Here is a 15815-nt window from a genome sequence, read left to right as displayed (position 1 = left end):
GGGGACGACGGGGAGGCTAGGGGGTGAGGAGAGGGCACAGGAAGGTGAGCACCCAGGCCAGAAATAAGGGATCGCACCCATTGCTCACCTTCCTGTGCAGCTCTCCGCTGTATGGCCTCGATCACGGGGTCAGACATGGCAGACGGGATATCCGGGGACAATTGCTTCCAGAGGATCAGCCGGGGGGAAAGAGGAAGGAACTGACCCCGGCACCTGGATTTAACCCTTGTGGGTGTGGCCGGCCACCCCTTCCTCTCTCCACCCGTTGGTCAGCTGGGCGTCCCAATTAGTGCATCACCTGTGGAAGTAGTGTGAGGGGGGAATTGGCACTGCACGGTGTTCTTATTGGCTTCGTCTATAAGGGGCTCCGCAGTCAGAGGCACATTCCCTATGCGGTACCGTGCCTACCATCATACTGTGAAGAGATTTGTGACTGAATCTGAGCACAGACCGAGTTCATGCAGATAAAGGCATAATGAGGAAGGTTTCTGCCAGACAAATTCATTGGATTGAGAGCAGCTGCCAAAATACCATTACAAAGCAGGAAACAGTTATTTGAAGCTGCTGGTGCCTCTGGAGTCCCTTGAACCTCAAGGTGTAGGATCCTTCAAAGGCTTGCTGAGGTGCATAAACCTACTATTCGGCCACCCCTAAACAGTGTTCACAAACAGAAACGGTTGCACTGGGCCAGACATACATGAAGACTAATTTTCAGTCTTGTTTACTGATGAGTGTCGAGCAACCCTGGATGGTCCAGATGGATGGAGTAGTGGATGGTTGGTGGAGGCCACCATGTCCCAACAAGGCTGCGATGTCAGCAAGGAGGTGGAGGAGTCACATTTTGGGCCGGAATCATGGGGAAACAGCTGGTAGGGCCCTTTAAGGTTCCTGAAGGTGTGAAAATGACTTCTGCAAAGTATATAGAGTTTCTGACTGACAACTTTCTTCCGTGGTATCAAAGCAGAAACCAGGAGCAAAATCATCTCCATGATGACAATGCCCCATCTCTGAGTCATTGGCTGCTATGGGCATAAAAGGAGATAAACTCATGGTGCGGCCGCCATCTTCCCCTGACCTCAACCGTACAGAGAACCTTTGGAGAATCATCAAGCAAAAGATCTATGAGGGTGGGAGGCCGTTCACATCAAAACAGCGGCTCTGGGAGGGAAGAAATACAAGAAGAAACTCTCCGAAAACTCACAAGATCAATGGTTGCAAGAATTGTGAAGGTGACAGCAAAGAAGGGTCCTATGTTACATGTAACTTGGCTGTTAGGAGGTTTGGAGTTAAATAGCTTTTTTGTTCCGTGAATGTGACCTCCTAATGCTGCAAATTCCACAAATGAGACTTTTCAGTTCTTTATATCAAATGCATAGAAATTCTACTGTGCCTAATAATGTGGAACAGTGCATTGTGGGGTTTTATTCATTGTGGAGATTATATTGTTATCATTGGGAGGTTTCTTCAATAAAATTCGATGTATAATCTAACGGGTGATGACTTTTATTAGACTGACTGTCATTTGCACCGAACATTAGGAAAATCCGCGAAAAATGTCATTTGCATAATAATTTGGAACACGATGAATAGATATCACACACCAAGCGGCATTTTACATTCTATGTATTACACAGCGAGTGGCCTCTTATAGTCTGTATATTACACCCCCAGCCCCCGGCGTATTACACAGCGAGTGGCCTCTTATAATCTGTATATTACACCCCCAGCCCCCGGTGTATTACACAGCGAGTGGCCTCTTATAGTCTGTATATTACACCCCCAGCCCCCGGCGTATTACACAGCGAGTGGCCCCTTATAGTCTATATTACACCCCCGGCGTATTACACAGCGAGTGGCCTCTTATAGTCTGTATATTACACCCCCGGCATATTACACAGCGAGTGGCCTCTTATAATCTGTATATTACACCCCCAGCCCCCGGTGTATTACACACCGAGTAGCCTCTTATAGTCTGTATATTACACCCCCAGCCCCCGGAGTATTACACAGCGAGTGGCCTCTTATAGTCTGTATATTACACCCCCGGCGTATTACACAGTGAGTGGCCTCTTATAGTCTGTATATTACACCCCCAGCCCCCGGCGTATTACACAGCGAGTGGCCTCTTATAATCTGTATATTACACCCCCAGCCCCCGGTGTATTACACAGCGAGTGGCCTCTTATAGTCTGTATATTACACCCCCAGCCCACGGCGTATTACACAGCGAGTGGCCCCTTATAGTCTATATTACACCCCCGGCGTATTACACAGCGAGTGGCCTCTTATAGTCTGTATATTACACCCCCAGCCCCCGGCATATTACACAGCGAGTGGCCTCTTATAATCTGTATATTACACCCCCAGCCCCCGGTGTATTACACACCGAGTAGCCTCTTATAGTCTGTATATTACACCCCCAGCCCCCGGTGTATTACACAGCGAGTGGCCTCTTATAGTCTGTATATTACACCCCCAGCCCCCGGTGTATTACACAGCGAGTGGCCTCTTATAGTCTGTATATTACACCCCCAGCCCCCGGCATATTACACAGCGAGTGGCCTCTTATAATCTGTATATTACACCCCCAGCCCCCGGTGTATTACACACCGAGTGGCCTCTTATAATTATTATTATTATTATTATTATTTATTATTATAGCGCCATTTATTCCATGGCGCTTTACATGTGAGGAGGGGTATACATAATAAAACAAGTACAATAATCTTGAAAAATACAAGTCACAACTGGTACAGGAGGAGAGAGGACCCTGCCCGCGAGGGCTCACAATCTACAAGGGATGGGTGAGGATACAGTAGGTGAGGGTAGAGCTGGCCGTGCAGCGGTTTGGTCAATCGGTGGTTACTGCAGGTTGTAGGCTTGTCGGAAGAGGTGGGTCTTCAGGTTCTTTTTGAAGGTTTCGATGGTAGGCGAGAGTCTGATATGTTGTGGTAGAGCATTCCAGAGTAGGGGGGATGCACGAGAGAAATCTTGTATGCGATTGTGGGAAGAGGAGATAATAGGGGAGTAGAGAAGGAGATCTTGTGAGGATCGGAGGTTGCGTGCAGGAAAGTACCGGGAGACGAGGTCACAGATGTATGGAGGAGACAGGTTGTGGATGGCTTTATATGTCATGGTTAGGCTTTTGTACTGGAGTCTCTGGGTGATGGGGAGCCAGTGCAGGGATTGACAGAGGGGAGAGGCCGGGGAATAGCGGGGGGACAGGTGGATTAGTCGGGCAGCAGAGTTTAGAATAGATTGGAGGGGTGCAAGAGTGTTAGAGGGGAGGCCACAGAGCAGGAGGTTACAGTAGTCAAGGCGGGAGATGATGAGGGCATGGACTAGGGTTTTTGCAGATTCTTGGTTTAGGAATGTGCGGATCCGTGAAATATTTTTGAGTTGGAGGCGGCAGGAAGTGGAAAGGGTTTGGATATGTGGTTTAAAGGAGAGATCAGTGTCAAGGATTACCCCAAGACAGCGGGCTTGTGGGACTGGGGAGAGTGGGCAGCCGTTTACTGTAATGGATAGGTTCGTTGGGGAGATCGCGTGAGATGGGGGAAAGATGATGAATTCTGTTTTGTCCATGTTAAGTTTTAGAAATCTAGTGGAGAAGAAGGATGAAATAGCGGACAGACATTGAGGGATTCTGGTTAGTAGGGAGGTGATATCTGGTCCAGAGATGTAGATCTGTGTGTCGTCAGCATAGAGATGATACTGAAAGCCGTGAGATTCTATGAGCTGTCCCAGGCCAAAGGTGTAGATGGAGAAGAGCAGGGGTCCTAGAACTGAACCTTGCGGGACTCCGACAGATAGGGGGCGAGGTGAGGAGGTGGTGTGTGAGTGGGAGACGCTGAATGTACGGTCAGTTAGGTATGATGAGATCCAGGATAGGGCCAATTCTGTGATGCCAAGGGATGAGAGGGTCTGCAGCAGCAGGGAATGGTCCACTGTGTCAAAGGCAGAGGACAGGTCCAGGAGGAGGAGGACAGAGTAGTGTCGCTTGCTCTTGGCGGTTAATAGGTCATTGGTGACCTTAGTTAGTGCAGTTTCAGTGGAGTGGTGTGACCGGAAGCCTGATTGAAAGCGGTCGAAGAAGGAGCAGGAAGATAGATAGGAGGACAGTTCAATATGGACATGTTGTTCCAGTAGTTTTGAGGCAAAGGGGAGAAGCGATATAGGGCGATAGCTAGATACAGAGGATGGGTCAAGAGAGGGCTTTTTGAGGATAGGTGTGATTGTGGCATGTTTAAAGCTTGAGGGGAAAATGCCAGTTGTTAGTGATAGGTTAAAGAGATGGGTTAGGGTTGGGATGAAGACTGTGGTGAGGTTTGGGATGAAGTGGGATGGGAGTGGGTCAAGTGCACAGGTGGTGAGATGCGATCTTGAGAGTAGAGTGGAGAGTCCGTCTTCTGTAATGGTGGAGAAGTTGGTTTTGGAGGTGGAGGGCTGGGTAGTTGGGAGGAAGGGTTCTGGGGGTTGTTTACTAAAATTGTCTCTGATGTTCTCAATTTTCTGCTTGAAAAATGAGGCGAAGTCTTCAGCTGAGATGAGTGGGGAGGGAGGAGGTGCTGGGGGACGGAGGAGAGAGTTGAAGGTGTTGAATAACTGTTTGGGGTTGTGAGACAGGGAGGATATGAGAGATGAGAAGTAGGTTTGTTTTGCTGTGGCGAGCATGGTTTTGAAAGCAGTGAGGGACTGTTTGAATGCGATGAAGTGCTCGATGGAGTGGGATCTTTTCCATCTGCGCTCAGCAGCTCTGGAAGCTCGCCTCAGTTCTTTTGTCATGCTGGTGTGCCAGGGTTGTCTGTTGATTTTGCGAGCTTTGGTATGTGTGAGAGGGGCAAGAGATTCCAAAGCTGCAGCTATTGTGGTGTTATATAGAGTGGCAGCATCATCCGCATTGTGTAGGGAGCTTATGTCTGTGAGAGGGAGGAGGGATTCAGAGAGTGAGTGAAGATCAAGGTGTTTAAGATTTCTGCGAGGGTGTGAGAGTTTGTGGGGTGGGGGTTGTAGACAAGGAGTGGAAAGGGAAGAGAATGTAAGTAGGTTGTGGTCAGAAAGAGGAAGAGGTGAGTTTGAGAGGTTAGATAGGGAGCAGAGGCGAGTGAGAATGAGGTCCAGTGTGTGACCATCTTTGTGGGTGGCTGTAGAAGACCATTGAGTGAGGCCAAAGGAGGAAGTGAGAGATAGAAGTTTAGTGGCAGCTGAGAGGGAAGTGTCAATGGGGATGTTGAAGTCGCCCATGATGATAGTGGGGATGTCAGCGGCGAGGAAGTGGAGTAGCCAGGTGGTGAAGTGGTCGAAGAAGGTGGTGGCTGGCCCTGGGGGACGGTAGATGACAGCCAGTTGGAGGTTGGAGGGGGAGTAGATGCGCACAGAGTGCACCTCAAAGGAAGGGAGGATAACAGAGGGTGGCAGTGGGATTGGGGTGAAGGAGCAGTTATCTGACAGGAGAAAACCAACTCCTCCGCCATGCTTGCTGCTGGGGCGGGGTGTGTGAGAAAGGTGGAAGCCACCGTAAGAGAGTGCCGCAGGGGAGGCTGTGTCAGAAGGGGTGAGCCAGGTTTCAGTGATGCCGAGGAAGGAGAGTTTGTTATTGATAAAGAGGTCATGGATAAATGGAAGTTTATTGCAGACAGAGCGTGCGTTCCATAGTGCTCCAGATAGGGAAATTGGGGGAGTGGGGGCTGGATGAATGGGTATGAGGTTACTGTGGTTGCGAGGACGTGTAGAGGATCGTGGCAGGGGATTAGAAATGAGTGTGGGGATGTGATGAGGAGGGCCAGGATTTGGGGATATGTCGCCAGCAATGAGGAGCAGCAGACAGAGCGTTAGAAGGTGTGAGCTGGATAGGTCATGATGTGGCCGTGTGTGCCTGGCGAGAAAGGATTGTATGTGGAGGAATAGTTCTGTGGAGGAGGTGAGATGACTGGGGAGGATGGAGGGAGAAATGACTAGTTCTTTACTGGGTGGAGGGACTACAGGAGTTCGGAAGAAATAAAGTAGTATGGGGGTGAATGTGAAAAGAAACCGAAACATTATAGTGGTTTTCTATTCCTTTACCTTCCAGTCAATTCCATAATCTGTATATTACACCCCCAGCCCCCGGTGTATTACACACCGAGTGGCCTCTTATAGTCTGTATATTACACCCCCAGCCCCCGGCGTATTACACAGCAAGTGGCCTCTTATAGTCTGTATATTACACCCCCAGCCCCCGGCGTATTACACAGCAAGTGGCCTCTTATAGTCTGTATATTACACCTCCAGCCCCCGGCGTATTACACAGCGAGTGGCCTCTTATATTCTGTATATTACACCCCCGGCGTATTACAACAGCGAGTGGCCTCTTATCTGTATATTACACCCCCAGCCCCCGGCGTATTACACAGCGAGTGGCCTCTTATAATCTGTATATTACACCCCCAGCCCCCGGTGTATTACACACCGAGTAGCCTCTTATAGTCTGTATATTACACCCCCAGCCCCCGGCGTATTACACAGCGAGTGGCCTCTTATAATCTGTATATTACACCCCCAGCCCCCGGTGTATTACACACCGAGTAGCCTCTTATAGTCTGTATATTACACCCCCAGCCCCCGGCGTATTACACAGCGAGTGGCCTCTTATAGTCTGTATATTACACCCCCAGCCCCCGGAGTATTACACAGCGAGTGGCCTCTTATAATCTGTATATTACACCCCCATCCCCCGGCGTATTACACAGCGAGTGGCCTCTTATAGTCTGTATATTACACCCCCAGCCCCCGGCGTATTACACAGCGAGTGGCCTCTTATAGTCTGTATATTACACCCCCAGCCCCCGGCGTATTACACAGCGAGTGGCCTCTTGTAATCTGTATATTACACCCCCAGCCCCCGGCGTATTACACAGCGAGTGGCCTCTTATAGTCTGTATATTACACCCCCAGCCCCCGGCGTATTACACAGCGAGTGGCCCCTTATAGTCTGTATATTACACCCCCGGCGTATTACACAGTGAGTGGCCTCTTATAGTCTGTATATTACACCCCCAGCCCCCGGCGTATTACACAGCGAGTGGCCTCTTATAGTCTGTATATTACACCCCCAGCCCCCGGCGTATTACACAGCGAGTGGCCTCTTATAGTCTGTATATTACACCCCCAGCCCCCGGCGTATTACACAGCGAGTGGCCTCTTATAGTCTGTATATTACACCCCCAGCCCCCGGCGTATTACAGCGAGTGGCCTCTTATAGTCTGTATATTACACCCCCAGCCCCCGGCGTATTACACAGCGAGTGGCCTCTTATAGTCTGTATATTACACCCCCAGCCCCCGGCGTATTAGACAGCGAGTGGCCTCTTATAGTCTGTATATTACACCCCCAGCCCCCGGCGTATTACACAGCGAGTGGCCTCTTATAATCTGTATATTACACCCCCAGCCCCCGACGTATTACACAGCGAGTGGCCTCTTATAATCTGTATATTACGCCCCCAGCCCCCGACGTATTACACAGCGAGTGGCCTCTTATAATCTGTATATTACACCCCCAGCCCCCGGCGTATTACACAGCGAGTGGCCTCTTATAATCTGAAAATTACACCCCCAGCCCCCGACGTATTACACAGCGAGTGGCCTCTTATAATCTGTATATTACGCCCCCGGCGTATTACACAGCGAGTGGCCTCTTATAGTCTGTATATTACACCCCCAGCCCCCGGCGTATTACACAGCGAGTGGCCTCTTGTAATCTGTATATTACACCCCCAGCCCCCGGCGTATTACACAGCGAGTGGCCTCTTATAGTCTGTATATTACACCCCCAGCCCCCGGCGTATTACACAGCGAGTGGCCTCTTATAGTCTGTATATTACACCCCCAGCCCCCGGCGTATTACACAGCGAGTGGCCCCTTATAGTCTGTATATTACACCCCCAGCCCCTGGCGTATTACACAGCGAGTGGCCTCTTATAGTCTGTATATTACACCCCCAGCCCCCGGCGTATTAGACAGCGAGTGGCCTCTTATAGTCTGTATATTACACCCCCAGCCCCCGACGTATTACACAGCGAGTGGCCTCTTATAATCTGTATATTACACCCCCAGCCCCTGGCGTATTACACAGCGAGTGGCCTCTTATAGTCTGTATATTACACCCCCAGCCCCCGGCGTATTACACAGCGAGTGGCCTCTTATAATCTGTATATTACACCCCCAGCCCCCGGCGTATTAGACAGCGAGTGGCCTCTTATAGTCTGTATATTACACCCCCAGCCCCCGACGTATTACACAGCGAGTGGCCTCTTATAATCTGTATATTACACCCCCAGCCCCTGGCGTATTACACAGCGAGTGGCCTCTTATAATCTGTATATTACACCCCCATCCCCCGGCGTATTACACAGCGAGTGGCCTCTTATAGTCTGTATATTACACCCCCAGCCCCTGGCATATTACACAGCGAGTGGCCTCTTATAGTCTGTATATTACACCCCCATCCCCCGGAGTATTACACAGCGAGTGGCCTCTTATAATCTGTATATTACACCCCCAGCCCCCGGAGTATTACACAGCGAGTGGCCTCTTATAATCTGTATATTACACCCCCAGCCCCCGGAGTATTACACAGCGAGTGGCCTCTTATAATCTGTATATTACACCCCCAGCCCCTGGCATATTACACAGCGAGTGGCCTCTTATAGTCTGTATATTACACCCCCATCCCCCGGAGTATTACACAGCGAGTGGCCTCTTATAATCTGTATATTACACCCCCAGCCCCCGGAGTATTACACAGCGAGTGGCCTCTTATAGTCTGTATATTACACCCCCAGCCCCCGGAGTATTACACAGCGAGTGGCCTCTTATAATCTGTATATTACACCCCCATCCCCCGGCGTATTACACAGCGAGTGGCCTCTTATAGTCTGTATATTACACCCCCATCCCCCGGCGTATTACACAGGGACATTACGGTCTGTAGGTTTCTCACTCATTAGCATATTACACTGTTTTACTGTTTGCAGGACGGGGAAGTCATCGGTATTAATACTCTTAAAGTGACGGCTGGTATTTCCTTCGCAATTCCGTCAGACAGACTGAGACGTTTTCTTCAGCAGGAGGAGAGGAGGAGTCAGGGTAATGTACACAGGGGTGGGTCTCCAACATTGAGGCGGAGTCAGGGTAATGTACACATGGGGGGGTCTCCAGTACTGAGGCGGAGTCAGGGTAATGTACACATGGGTGGGTCTCCAGCACTGAGGCGGAGTCAGGGTAATGTACACAAGGGTGGGTCTGCAGCTCTGAGGAGGAGTCAGGGTAATGTACACAGGGGTGGGTCTGCAGCACTGAGGCGGAGTCAGGGTAATGTACACGGGTGGGTCTGCAGCACTGAGGCGGAGTCAGGGTAATGTACACGGGTGGGTCTGCAGCACTGAGATGGAGTCAGAGTAATGCACATAGGGGTGGGTCTGCAGCACTGAGGCGGAGTCAGGGTAATGTACACAGGGGTGGGTCTGCAGCACTGAGGCGGAGTCAGGGTAATGTACACGGGTGGGTCTGCAGCACTGAGGCGGAGTCAGGGTAATGTACACAGGGGTGGGTCTGCAGCACTGAGATGGAGTCAGAGTAATGCACATGGGGTGGGTCTGCAGCACTGAGGCGGAGTCAGGGTAATGTACACAGGGGTGGGTCTGCAGCACTGAGGGGGAGTCAGGGTAATGTACACAGGGGTGGGTCTGCAGCACTGAGGCGGAGTCAGGGTAATGTACACAGGGGTGGGTCTGCAGCACTGAGGCGGAGTCAGGGTAATGTACACATGGGTGGGTCTCCAGCACTGAGGCGGAGTCAGGGTAATGTACACAAGGGTGGGTCTCCAGTACTGAGGCGGAGTCAGGGTAATGTACACATGGGTGGGTCTCCAGCACTGAGGCGGAGTCAGGGTAATGTACACATGGGTGGGTCTCCAGCACTGAGGCGGAGTCAGGGTAATGTACACAAGGGTGGGTCTGCAGCACTGAGGAGGAGTCAGGGTAATGTACGCAGGGGTGGGTCTGCAGCACTGAGGCGGAGTCAGGGTAATGTACACGGGTGGGTCTGCAGCACTGAGGCGGAGTCAGGGTAATGTACACAGGGGTGGGTCTGCAGCACTGAGATGGAGTCAGAGTAATGCACATAGGGGTGGGTCTGCAGCACTGAGGCGGAGTCAGGGTAATGTACACAGGGGTGGGTCTGCAGCACTGAGATGGAGTCAGAGTAATGTACACAGGGGTGGGTCTGCAGCACTGAGGGGGAGTCAGGGTAATGTACACAGGGGTGGGTCTGCAGCACTGAGGAGGAGTCAGGGTAATGTACACAGGGGTGGGTCTGCAGCACTGAGGCGGAGTCAGGGTAATGTACACAGGGGTGGGTCTGCAGCACTGAGGCGGAGTCAGGGTAATGTACACAAGGGTGGGTCTGCAGCACTGAGGTGGAGTCAGGGTAATGTACACAGGGGTGGGTGTGCAGCACTGAGATGGAGTCAGAGTAATGTACACAGGGGTGGGTCTGCAGCACTGAGGTGGAGTCAGGGTAATGTACACGGGTGGGTCTGCAGCACTGAGGCGGAGTCAGGGTAATGTACACAGGGGTGGGTCTGCAGCACTTAGGTGGAGTCAGGGTAATGTACACGGGTGGGTCTGCAGCACTGAGGCGGAGTCAGGGTAATGTACACAGGGGTGGGTCTGCAGCACTGAGGCGGAGTCAGGGTAATGTACACAGGGGTGGGTCTGCAGCACTGAGGCGGAGTCAGGGTAATGTACACAAGGGTGGGTCTGCAGCACTGAGGTGGAGTCAGGGTAATGTACACAGGGGTGGGTGTGCAGCACTGAGATGGAGTCAGAGTAATGTACACAGGGGTGGGTCTGCAGCACTGAGGTGGAGTCAGGGTAATGTACACGGGTGGGTCTGCAGCACTGAGGCGGAGTCAGGGTAATGTACACAGGGGTGGGTCTGCAGCACTTAGGTGGAGTCAGGGTAATGTACACGGGTGGGTCTGCAGCACTGAGGCGGAGTCGGGGTTATGTACACAGGGGTGGGTCTGCAGCACTGAGGCGGAGTCAGGGTAATGTACACAGGGGTGGGTCTGCAGCACTGAGGCGGAGTCAGGGTAATGTATTCATGAGTTTTCACCATGGATTTGGGCCTACGATTAGAACTGAGGCATGAAGGTCAAGTCTGGTAGTGTGGTCAGGGGTGGTGCTGAAGCACAGAATCCGGGTAATGTTATAAGTTGCTTTTTCATCCAGGTTCTTGGTTCGGACGCTCCGAAGTGAAGCAGAGATACATTGGAGTTATGATGCTAACACTGACACCAAGGTACAGGGCACATCTCCTACCCAAATAAGCAACCAATTCAAACTCCTCTGTACTCTTCCTCCTAAATCTGTCCTCTGCCTTCTATATTACTGTGCTCCTCCTCCTGGACCTGTCCTCTGCCTTCTATATTACTGTGCTCCTCCTCCTGGACCTGTCCTCTGCCTTCTATATTACTGTGCTCCTCCTCCTGGACCTGTCCCCTGCCTTCTACATTACTCTGTGCTCCTCCTCCTAGACCTGTCCTCTGCCTTCTACATTACTCTGTGCTCCTCCTCCTAGAGCTGTCCTCTGCCTTCTACATTACTCTGTGCTCCTCCTCCTAGACCTGTCCTCTGCCTTCTACATTACCCTGTGCTCCTCCTCCTAGACCTGTCCTCTACCTTCTACATTACCCTGTGCTCCTCCTCCTAAACCTATCCTCTACCTTCTACATTACTCTGTGCTCCTCCTCCTAGACCTGTCCTCTGCCTTCTATATTACCCTCTGCTCCTCTTCCTCCTGGACCTGTCCTCTGCCTTTTACATTACCCTGTGCTCCTCCTAGATCTGTCCTCTGCCTTCTACATTACCCAGTCCTCCTCCTAGACTTGTCCTCTGCCTTGTACATTACTGTGCTCCCTCTCCTAGATCTGTCCTCTGCCTTCTAAATTACTCTGTGCTCCTTTTCCTAGACCTGTCCTCTGCCTTCTGCATTACTCTGTGCTCCTCCTCCTAGACCTGTCCTCTGCCTTCTACATTACTCTGTGCTCCTCCTCCTAGATCTGTTCTCTGCCTTCTACATTACACTGTGCTCCTCCTAGACTTGTCCTCTGCCTTGTACATTACTGTGCCCCCTCTCCTAGATCTGTCCTCTGCCTTCTATATTACTCTGTGCCCCTCTCCTAGATCTGTCCTCGGCCTTCTACATTACTCTGTGCTCCTCCTCCTCCTAGATCTGTCCTCTGCCTTCTATATTACTCTATGCTCCTCCTCCTCCTAGATCTGTCCTCTGCCTTCTATGTTACTCTATGCTCCTCCTCCTAGACTTGTCCTCTACCTTCTACATTACCCTGTGCTCCTCCTCCTAGACTTGTCCTCTGCCTTGTACATTACTGTGCCCCCTCTCCTAGATCTGTCCTCTGCCTTCTACATTACCCTGTGCTCCTCCTAGACTTGTCCTCTGCCTTGTACATTACTGTGCCCCTTCTCCTAGATCTGTCCTCTGCCTTCTATATTACTCTGTGCTCCTCCTAGATCTGTCCTCTGCCTTCTACATTACCCTGTGCTCCTCCTAGATCTGTCCTCTGCCTTCTACATTACCCTGTGCTCCTCCTAAACTTGTCCTCTGCCTTGTACATTACTGTGCCCCCTCTCCTAGATCTGTCCTCTGCCTTCTATATTACTCTGTGCCCCCTCTCCTAGATCTGTCCTCTGCCTTCTACATTACTGTGCCCCCTCTCCTAGATCTGTCCTCTGCCTTCTACATTACTGTGCCCCCTCTCCTAGATCTGTCCTCTGCCTTCTACATTACCCTGTGCTCCTCCTAGATCTGTCCTCTGCCTTCTACATTACCCTGTGCTCCTCCTAAACTTGTCCTCTGCCTTGTACATTACTGTGCCCCCTCTCCTAGATCTGTCCTCTGCCTTCTATATTACTCTGTGCCCCCTCTCCTAGATCTGTCCTCTGCCTTCTACATTACTGTGCCCCCTCTCCTAGATCTGTCCTCTGCCTTCTACATTACCCTGTGCTCCTCCTAGACTTGTCCTCTGCCTTGTACATTACTGTGCCCCTTCTCCTAGATCTGTCCTCTGCCTTCTATATTACTCTGTGCTCCTCCTAGATCTGTCCTCTGCCTTCTACATTACCCTGTGCTCCTCCTAGATCTGTCCTCTGCCTTCTACATTACCCTGTGCTCCTCCTAAACTTGTCCTCTGCCTTGTACATTACTGTGCCCCCTCTCCTAGATCTGTCCTCTGCCTTCTATATTACTCTGTGCCCCCTCTCCTAGATCTGTCCTCTGCCTTCTACATTACTGTGCCCCCTCTCCTAGATCTGTCCTCTGCCTTCTATATTACTCTGTGCCCCCTCTCCTAGACTTGTCCTCTGTCCTTTTCATTGCTCTGTCCTTTTTTACCTGTCTTCTCCATACATCTCTGCTCTAATCTTCTGATACCCCCCCACATATAGTCTCCCAAATGTAATCTGATTTCTATAACCAGACTCCCTATATGTAGTACCTTGCCCTATTATTGGCAGGATCCTGGCAGACATGAAATTCCGGGATCCCGGATTTCCAGACGTTCTTCACGGAATCCTCATCCATAAAGTGATCATTGGATCGCCTGCTCACCAGTAAGTGCTTGCATTTATAGAGATTTGTGCCCCTGCTGGCTGGCTTCTGACCTCTTCTGACTCCTCAGGGCGGGTCTGAAAGCCGGAGACATTATTCTAGAGATCAATTCTCGAGAGGCGGCCACTGCAGAGGATGTGTTTGATGCTGTGAACTCTCAGGAGAAGCTCACCATGATGATCCGCCGCAGCTACGAGACACTGATGGTGACTGTCATCCCTGAACCGGTGGAGTGATGGCTGCTCGATAAGTGCACACTGGGGTGAGAACTGGTGGAGTTACCAGCTGAGCGTCCACAAGTCTATCCTCATCGGCCAGGCCCACAGTGGATAGCAACCACGCCTGAGGGATAGGCATGGAATCGCTGGTCCTTCTACCAAATACATAGGCATGGAACTGTGCGTCCTGAGTATGATGGGGTGTAATAGTGGGGTTCACTGCTTTCACCGCTGGACTTTCCTGTCTGGATGGAGTGGCAGGCCCAGATCCTGCCATAAGTGACTTCTCATCCCATTCGGCTCAGTCATGAATTGTAGACTAGCACCGATGTGGAAGACCATTTGTAATAATTGTTAGCCTGATATCGCCAACGTCCCTTCCGAGTATTTATTGGGCTATGTCTCACGTGAACCGATCCAGTGAGGCCGTGCTGGTGGGGTCATTGCTCCAATGTGTGCTGTATGTGCTGCACGCAGTAAGAAGATCACCTCTTGTTGAAGCTCTGCATGTATCGGCACTAGTGATGAGCGAATATACTCGTTACTCGAGACTTTCCGAACATGCTCCGGGTGACCTCCGAGTATTTTTTAGTGCTCGGAGATTTAGTTTTCCTCATTGCAGCTGAATGTTTGACATCTGTTAGCCAGCTTGGTTACATGTGGGGATTCCCTAGCAACCAGGCAACCCCCACATGTACTTATGCTGGCTAACAGCTGTAAATCATGCAGCTGCGTCAACAAAAACGAAATCTCCGAGCACTAAAAAATACTCGGAGGACCCCCGAGCGTGCTGGGGAAATCTCAAGCAGCGAGTACCCTCGCTCATCAGTAATCGGCACTCCTCAGCTTTACCTCGTGTAGAGCTTCTCTAGAGGATGAATCCACCTGAAGGTCCATCCAGTGTCGGAGGGTTTGTGGCCTCCAGGTCAGGGGCATGGATCTGTTGTGTATTGTGATGTGGGGTGTAATCATAGCCATTCAAAAGCAAAATAAGTTGCAGCAAATTATTACCTCTTCTTTGTGTCATTCAATTTCCTTCTGAACTACCAAAGGGAAAAGCCACATTGTGAGAACAGTATATATACCCGCCCTTTATTAAGGAGACCTATTCTGACATACTACAGGTCTTACTTGTGAGCTTTCTAACACGATTTTTTGGTCTTGTAGTGCCACACTTGCTGGCATGTGCAGCTGAGGAGGTCCAGAGAGCTGGGTGTGGACCCTCCACTCTTTATTATAACTATAATATTGGATATAAACTAAATTTTCACTACTCCACATTCTGTGATCTTTTGCCTAATGTGGTCTCTTTAGCCCCCAGTTCTGTCCTATATAAATTGGTGTTTTTCTGTAATTACTTGGGTTTAATACCTCCTCCTATCCTGCAGGGGCACTGTTTCTCTTTACCTACTAGCTACCCCTCAAGAATTATAATAGAATGAGTTTCCTACCTCTGTCCTATACATAGGTGTATGACGTGTTCATTATAGAAACCAGGAGCTTCACCATCTGAAAATTAGACGCTCGGTGACTCCATATCACTATAGGAAAATCTAGTTATCAAGCTTGATCATCGGTTCTAGACTTTTTGAGGCTAGGAATCCACTGCTAGCCTTGTGGGGTTTTCTGGTGCCATAGAATGGAGAGTATAGAGACAATGGTGTGATTTAGGATTTTGCACGGGAAAAATTCATCACTATGAGTGATCAGAAGAGTATAATGAAGAATCGTTCTAATGAAGGAATCAGTAGGATGTGAAGAATCGTTCTACTGAAAGAATCATAAAGAAGTGAAGATTGGTTTGAATAAAATGATCAGAAGAGGATGTGAGGAATCTTACTAATGAAAGAATCTGGAGGATGTGAATAATTGTTCTAAAAAAAATCAGAGAAAGATATGAAGATAACAGGTGAAAATTGTTCGTATG

The 15815-nt window shown here is 50.3% G+C and overlaps 1 protein-coding gene across 2 annotated transcripts in view; it reads left to right on the top strand.

The window, feature by feature from the left end:
* Window positions 1-14895, top strand: part of HTRA2 (HtrA serine peptidase 2) — a 29671-nt gene extending 14776 nt beyond the window's left edge. For both annotated transcript variants that reach the window (XM_069744983.1, XM_069744984.1), the window contains 4 exons: window positions 9014-9125; window positions 11273-11342; window positions 13577-13672; window positions 13741-14895. In XM_069744983.1, the coding sequence (XP_069601084.1) occupies window positions 9014-9125; window positions 11273-11342; window positions 13577-13672; window positions 13741-13906 (444 nt within the window). In that variant the 3' untranslated portion in view covers window positions 13907-14895. The remainder of the gene's footprint in view (window positions 1-9013; window positions 9126-11272; window positions 11343-13576; window positions 13673-13740) is intronic.
* Window positions 14896-15815: the final 920 nt, after the last annotated feature.

This window comes from Ranitomeya imitator, chromosome 1 (assembly GCF_032444005.1).
Source record: "Ranitomeya imitator isolate aRanImi1 chromosome 1, aRanImi1.pri, whole genome shotgun sequence".
NCBI lineage: Eukaryota > Metazoa > Chordata > Amphibia > Anura > Dendrobatidae > Ranitomeya > Ranitomeya imitator.
The sequence above is the reverse complement of the archived record's forward strand: the minus strand, read 5'-3'. Positions and strand labels throughout refer to the sequence as shown.